Source organism: Gossypium hirsutum, chromosome D01 (assembly GCF_007990345.1).
Source record: "Gossypium hirsutum isolate 1008001.06 chromosome D01, Gossypium_hirsutum_v2.1, whole genome shotgun sequence".
NCBI lineage: Eukaryota > Viridiplantae > Streptophyta > Magnoliopsida > Malvales > Malvaceae > Gossypium > Gossypium hirsutum.
In genome coordinates this window covers 13186335-13194472 of record NC_053437.1, presented here as the reverse complement: position 1 = coordinate 13194472, position 8138 = coordinate 13186335, and the positions used below count along the sequence as shown (strand labels likewise).

Here is an 8138-nt window from a genome sequence, read left to right as displayed (position 1 = left end):
CGAGCACCTCTAAGTCATTATGCCTAAAGTTTATATAAAAAAAGGTTTGATTCTTAATTTCGTCCTTGAATTATACTTTTTATAGTTTGATCAGTAAAATTTCTTATTTTTTAGTTCAGTTAAACAACTCTAAAGTTATCTTTGGTAATGCGGTTTAGTCTTTTATATTTTTAATTTATCTAATGATGGAAAATAAATGGTAGGAGGCTCAATCAATTTTTTCTTTTTTACATTAAAGGACTGAACCGCTTTTCAGAAGATAACTTTAGGTCCTAATCTAGATTAAAAAAACTTTAAGATCTAAAGTGAGAAAATTGGTATAGTTGAAGGACTACGTTAAGCATTAACCTTAAAATAAACCATACCGGAATGACCCACCCATGACCCAACAAAAGAAAACCCGACTTCCTGGACTGCTGAGACCCCTCTCAGTTCTGCTCTACAGATATTTGATTTCCCCAAACCCTAAACATCCACTGTGCCCCCCTTTCCTCAGAGGCTGTAACCGAGCAACCGACGCCTGCCACTTTACCCAGCAGCCAACTCACTCGCCAGCCACCGTGAGTCTTAGGAAAATTTATCTTCTATTACATTTTAATTTGGGTAGTTCATATGTGCTTTATTCATTAACTGACCTGGAATTCGGATTTTGGATTTAGATTAAGAATTTACATGCTTCCCTAACTATGGGTTGCTGCTGATGTCAATTTTATATAACTGGTTAGCAAGTATGTGAGATTTTTCATGTTTTTTGGTTTTGGTTTGTTTAAATTTACTTTTTATTTACACTTTATCATGTACATCGTGTTAAATTTTAGAAATTGTTTTAGCTTCAGAAAGGTATCAATTGGTTTTCCAAGTTTTTTTTTTTCATTGCTTTATTAACATTTTATCATGCACATTAAGCAGGCGTTGTTTAGTTACAAAAAAGCTTTTTGGTGAAGGAAGCTTGTGAGACTAGTTGAGAAGTTCTCTAGGTCTTGAAAGCATGATCTTTTTGAAAAGTGTAAGGTGCAATGGAATATTATTTGGACCAATCAATTCATTTTCCCAAAGGAGATGGAAAAAAACAATTTTTTCAGCTCAGACTCGCCTAGAAACCAGAACTAAAGATTTAAAACTAGACAAGCTCATGATGCACATTAACAAACTCAAAACCATCCTTAACATCCACCAGCTTATGGCCCAGCGAAAGCGTGGTCCCTTTGTCTCTGTGCAACTGATGTCACGATGGAGAAACATTGTCGGTCTGAACGTGGGCATGGGTGAATTTCTTCACAAATATCCACATGTCTTTGAGTTATTTGTACACCCCCTTAGGAGGAATTTATGCTGCAAGATAACTCAGAGAATGCGAGATTTGATTGACGAGGAAGAAAAAATTGTCAAAGAATATGAACCTGAATTGTTGCAAAAGGTAAAGAAACTGCTCATGATGTCAAAAAATGGGACACTTCATGTCCATGCTTTGAGGTTAATTAGGAGAGAACTTGGCTTGCCTGAGGATTTCAGAGATTCTATTTTAAGAACACATTCAAAGGATTTTAGGTTAGTTGATTTGGAAATTGTTGAGCTGGTTGACAGGAATGAGAGTTTGGCCAAGGCTGAAGTTGAAAAATGGAGAGAAAAAGAATATGTAGATAAATGGTTGAGTGAGTTTGAGACAAGTTATGCATTTCCCATTAATTTTCCAACAGGGTTTAAGATAGAGGGAGGTTATAGAGAGAAATTAAAGAACTGGCAGAGGCTTCCCTATTTGAAGCCGAATGAGAGCAAGGAGGTTCTCAGAGTTCGTACTTGTGGAGGGATTGAGCGTTTTGAGAAGCGGGCAGTTGGGATTATTCATGAGCTCTTGAGCTTGACAGTAGAGAAGATGCTTGAAGTTGACAGATTGGCTCATTTTAGAAAGGATTTTGCTATTGAAGTTAATGTATGTGAACTGCTTTTGAAGCACCCTGGTATTTTCTATATATGTACCAAAGGAAGTACTCAGACTGTTTTCCTTAGAGAAGCCTATTCAAAAGGGTGTTTGGCTTTGCCAAATCCAATTTATGTTGTTCGAAGGAAAATGCTGGACCTTATCTTGCTTGGGCATCGAAATACTAGATCTTTGGAAGATCTGGAAGAAATTAAGGAGGAAAGAAATGGCTCAGTTTTTAGAACAAATGTGGGAGGCAGAAGAGATGGTGACTGGATTGTCCCAATTTTAGATAGTTATGATCAAAATGCTTTTGGTAGTCTAGGTGACATCAATGATTCTAAGCAGCCATTTGATGGATGTGAGAGTGGAAGAAATTGAACTTTTTGCTTTGAGGATAAGTCTAGTTGATTTCAAGTCATTGCACCTTTATCTCTGCAATATACAGTTCCATTCTCTTAGGTAGTTAGATCCTAGCTTGAATGGAGATGATCGGGTGTTTGAAAACCACAATGTGCTTCGCGAGACAACTAATAAGCTTATATCAACGCAGTGACAGAATGGTAAATCTCTTATTTATTTCATTCTTGATTGTTTGTGTTGAATGTTGATACAATTCCCATATCTTTATTTTTTCTATAAAATTGCCATTTCATTGTTGTATCTATTTCTAGAAAAATTAATACAGATACAAGCTTGATAGGGCTAATAACCTGCTTTTAGAAGTCAAAACTAAATCCAACATGATAGGCAGAACATAATCCAACTTATTGAACCTTGCAGATCTACCACAATATTAAACTTCTTAATATGATTTATTTGAGAATGACTTGTGAATTTTATTGTATAAATATTTTATGAAAAAAGTATTGTGGAAGTACCAAAGAAGTTAGATTTTTTTTTTCTTTATAACTTAGCCCAATGTCAATTTGTTATTTACACTTCATGACTTCTAACAAATTTAGACTTACAGGACATTTCATGATACTATAAACTTAAGCTTTTCCACCTGTGATACCCAATTTGCTAGCTTTTCCCCCCTGTAATGGTCTTCTTTTTTAAGTGGGTGTGATACTGGGGACTCTTGAATTATGGTCGGCCCATTCTTTCGGTTTGTACATGTCATTCTCTACTGCATGTGATATACCTGTGGTGCATTCTGCCTGGATCTGTAAAATTGGCCCTCTGTTCAGAAACTAATCTTCATAATGGTTTACCTGGAGCTTCCCATGTGTGTGTAGAGATATATATATTTTAAATGTTAAAGATGTATAAATACAGTTGAGTGATCTTTGATTATGCTGCCAGACAGGCTTGTCGGTACAGTAATAAAGAAGCTTGGGTGGAACGGATGATGCCATTTGGAGTCGGAATTTGTCCATTTCCAGAACTATGAACCTGAATGACTAAAAGAATTAGAGGTGTGCCTGTAAGTTATTATTTGTGGTTGCCTTGCTTGAGAGTCTGTTAGACCTGCACCCTGCATGAGAAAGAAGATCGGCCTTGGAGGTACTGGATTGTTTCAACGATCAAGTCAATCAAGTACGAGGATATTGGATGTTGTACATGTTCTTTGTGAATTTGAAATGAATGGCATAGTAGACTCATTATCAAAACTGGGCATTGACGGAAGCTACCATATTTGCTGCTTGGTTTTGTTGGTATGATGTCTGGGGTTTGTTGCAATTTGATTGTAGCCCTCTCTAATTTACTAGGTCTGCCATGACCACAAATATTTCCAACCTATTGTAAACCTTATATCGCAAAGAGATTGCTTGCTTATTAGGTATAAAGCCCTCCCAAAAAAACTTATGAATTTTTAACCAGTTCAGTAGTCTATACTAAGCCCTCAATCTCTGTCGCCCTTTTTAAACTAGTTCAGTATTTCAAAAGAATTTTTATAAGATCATGTCACACTCAATCTTACAACTATAATCATAATTTGTCATAATCATGCGTCCGTGGATGTTGAATCTAATGGTAACCACCTTCGGCTGCTTATCAAATTTAATGTCTTTTCTTTTCTTTTTTCTTCCATTCGTTTTTCTTATTCCTTTTCAACGAAATTAATAATAATAAAAAAGTCTTGTCATATTCATATTGTCTCGTATTGAGTTAATATTTACATGTTTTGTCAAAATGACATTAATTGTATTTTTGAGCTTTTTTTTTACCATCAGCTTTTATTTATTTTTTCAAATTATTTTTTTGAACAGATTTGATAAAAATACCTTTAACAAAGTTAACGGGATGTGTCGCTAAGCTAAAAAAGTTTCAAAATAAACATAAATAAACACTTTAATTCATTTTGAAACTTTTTTTTAGATAATTACGTTTATTTTCTTTAAATTAAGAGTTTTTTTTTAAATTTCATGTATGGTTTATTTATTTTATTATTTTTTACATGTAATTATCTTATTGGGTTACCTCAGTAATAAATTACATCTCATTAAAAATATTCCACATATGAAAATTTCACATCATCCCGTTAACTTTTTAATGGTGTTTTCATCAAATCTGTTAAAGAAAAACAATTTGAAAAAAAGAAAAGGAATAAAGGTTTATGGCCAAAAAAGGCTCAAAAATATAATTAGGGTCATTTTGACAAAACATGTAAACGTTAGTGGTCAAATTTGAATAGATTCAATTCTATCTAAAATCATATTTAATATCATAGTTTATATTCAGCAAAATTTATCTTTAAGTTTTAATAAAATCTTTTTAAGCATAATAATGACAAATTTAGTCTTTTACATTTACATCTAAATTTGATTTTTTTGAGTTAAATTTGGTCATTAACCTTTTAAAAAGAGTTAAATTATTATTTTTTAAATAGAACATTTCACTGATACATTTTCTTTTTAACGATGTTGACGTGACAACCTGTGTGGCAAACCACATATGCTTCATGCAAATATGTCACTATTTATCTTATATGCTACGACATCAAATAATTTAAAAATGATAAAATATTTAAAAATAAAAATAAAAATTTGGAAAATTATAAAAAAGTTATTAAAAATTTTGAAAAAACCATAAAGTACACGTGAATTACCATACATGTTGTTATGTTTAAAATGTTAACGTTTTAGTCAGTATGTTGGTCCAAAAAAAATAATTTGATTCTTTTAAAAATGTTTATAGTCAAATTCAACTCTTTTTAAGGGTCAAATTAACCAAAAAAAAACATTAAGAGCTAAATTTATCATTATACAAAGTTTTTTTTTTTTGAAGATATAACTTATAAACATATTAATGGTCATCATCAAAATCAACCGATCAAATACTAAACTAAATAATTAATTCAACAAACTAACTCAACTCAAACAAATTTGTTCATACATGATTTACATAACTAAGGCCTCAATGGCAAGGTTTGATAAAAGTTGATTTATGATTTTTAAGACCAAATCTGAATGTCAACATTTTATATTTTTATTTAAGGATGACAAAATCAAATTAAATGTCTGAAATTTTGCATAATTACTTAAAAGGTTTAACCTACATATTAATATCTAAACTATATCAATATTTTCAAATTGCTACTTCAAATTTTATGATAAAAAATAATACTTAAATTATCTTTCCCTCAGGTTATACCTACATCAATAAACTATTTATGTCAATAACTGGTTAACAATAATATGTTTCAATGACATGACGACATGTGTAAGATGTTGATCAAGGGTTGACTGGTCAGCCTTAGTCAGCTTATTTAATTTGATTTTTAAAATTTTCTTCAAATATATATTTGATAAAATTATACATAGCTAACGCTATTGCTAGCGCTACTTTTAACCTCATAATGCACATCTAAAATACCCCTTTTGGTTCAGCTTTTTCCACCAATTGGCTACACTGCCGCTTGGATGTACATGGTGATTGGCCACAAATCTCACTGCTTCATCAGTCAGCTCACTAGATCCAAAAACCTCCAGTTTAGGACGGTGAAATTTTTGTTTAATTTCACACTAATGCCTATGCTTTCATCTATAATTTTCCCTAGTTCAAATATTTTCTCATGTTTTCAGATTTTACAACATAGCCACATATTGTCCTTTAAGAACTGTCATAACATAACAGTCGACACGGAGATATACAAGAAAAAAGAAGGCAGCAACCATCCCAGCTCGGTAAAATGAACAAGAGGTCAACTCACTGGGCTCAAACAAATGGTGCTGCTGGTGGGTCACTGTGCTCCTTCTCGTCTTGACTAAGCTCAAAGAAATGGTGAAAGCTTATGTGGAGAATGCATGTCATATTACTGTAGAAATGGAATGAAAATAAACAAAACAGTGTAGGCAAAATAAGATTACTAAAGACTGTAAGAAGAACGATGAAGTTGTACGAGGGAATTTACAAGACGGCCTGCTACATATGTTGTGAAAATGAAAGGCTTGCAAGAGATCAATTTTCCTAGTGCAATTTAGTCATAAATGGCATGTCAATGCTTTTGCTACTCCAAAGTCACCAATATGAGCTTCAAGCTTTTCATCAAGCAATGTGTTATTGGACTTCATATCAGGGTGAAAATATTTTAGGCTTGATGTAAATATGCAAGACCTTCGGTAGCCCCTCTCCTTCTCCAATCAAGATTACAAGATACTCTATGGGTAACACTTCAAATCCGACCTAGATGTTATGACCCTATTTGGAGATGTTATTGTAAGTTCATTCGAAACTCATAATTCATCTATTTTAAACAGGCGTCATTAACTTTTGTTACGTAAAATCCTGATTTATTTGAAAACATATTTTTCTTATCCGATTTGTGAAACGGTTGTTTGTTTAAATCTTTAACACATTAAATTTTGGAAAGCTCAATTTGTTGTTAGAACATCTATTGTTTTGCAAGAAAAAATGAGCATCGTCAATAAAAACGTCTAAACAACTTTGAGTAGAAAAACAAAAATAAAATCTAAAACTAAAACAGTTTCAAGTGTCCAAACAGTCCAAAATTTACAGAACACGTTAATCCCAAATTTTTTTAAAAAAATCGAATGTACCAAAATACTATAACTGAGCTTTCGTCACACCGATCCACCTAAGTCTGAGGGTTATCTGAATGTGACAAACAAATTGAGAGTGAATTTTCAAAACTTAGTGTGTAACTTATTAAATCAGTTTCACAGATTAAGGGTGAGTTTGGATGGGCGGTGCGTTTACCTGCGGTTAGTGTAAAAACATTGGTAGCGGTGAGATTAGATACTGTAGTAATACTGTAGCGTGAGACAAAAAGTAAGCTAAACGCACCGCACCGCACCCAATCGCCCATCCAAACCCACCCTAAATCTCAAACATAATTCATAACAAAGCAGATATAGAACATATATCACATACAGAAACAGAATCAAATGCAAATTTACAATCCTACCCCTATCCGCTACACATCACCTCCGACCATCCCTACACATTATATAAGGTATTAAATACTCATCCAACCCTACACACCGCTTAGTGTCGGTACGAGAATTCTCAGAGTATTTGTAGCTCCAAATCATTAGGCAATTTATCACCATTTATAGAAATATGTGTGAATGAGCCACCAAACATGACAAGTTATTATGCTGCCTACACTTTCTCCATATATACAAATCTCATCTCGAATGCACATACAGATATATCAGATGTCAGATATGTATATGTCATACATGCTCAAAAATCAAACTCAAGTCATACTTATCGGATATCAGGTACATAACAATTTTCAATCCATACATAGCATATTACAGATATTATTTCAAACATGTGTATTTATATCTAATTTATTGGTAACAGGTGGTCAGAATTCGTGTTTTATAGCTTAATTTATAATATATTGATTCTACAGAAGTCCTACGATTGATCCAAATGATGTTTATAGCCCTAGCGAAAAATTCAAAATTTTGAGCTCACATGCCCGTGTGGCTCACACGACCTAAATGGCTAGCCCTTGTGGCCCACGCGGTCTGACATACGGCTCATCACTTCGCACACGGCCTACCACACAGTCTGGCACATGACCATGTAGTGTCGACAGAATTATTTTCCGACTTTCGTCGTTCTCTGATTTTTGAGTTTTTCGTTACACACCTGGTTCGTTTCTAACGCGGAACCACCCAAAAGAACTCCAAAACCTAAACACGTCAAATAAACACCAATGGAGATGGTTTATCAATCTCGATTCACAAAAATTCAACACTGATCCAATCTATTTTCAATAATCAACATCCCCCAAACA

The 8138-nt window shown here is 33.3% G+C and overlaps 1 protein-coding gene across 2 annotated transcripts; it reads left to right on the top strand.

Moving 5' to 3' along the window:
- The first annotated feature begins 381 nt into the window (after window positions 1–381).
- LOC107922417 (protein ROOT PRIMORDIUM DEFECTIVE 1) lies at window positions 382–3741 on the top strand. 2 transcript variants are annotated; one of them, XM_016852449.2, is made up of 3 exons: window positions 383–560; window positions 910–2481; window positions 3227–3741. In XM_016852449.2, exon 2 carries the CDS (start codon window positions 989–991, stop codon window positions 2297–2299), a length of 1311 nt encoding a protein of 436 aa, XP_016707938.1. In that variant the 5' UTR covers window positions 383–560; window positions 910–988; the 3' UTR covers window positions 2300–2481; window positions 3227–3741. The 2 variants fall into 2 exon arrangements, with proteins under 2 accessions (XP_016707939.1, XP_016707938.1); XM_016852450.2 differs by having other exon boundaries at window positions 382–2481; window positions 3231–3741.
- Window positions 3742–8138: the final 4397 nt, after the last annotated feature.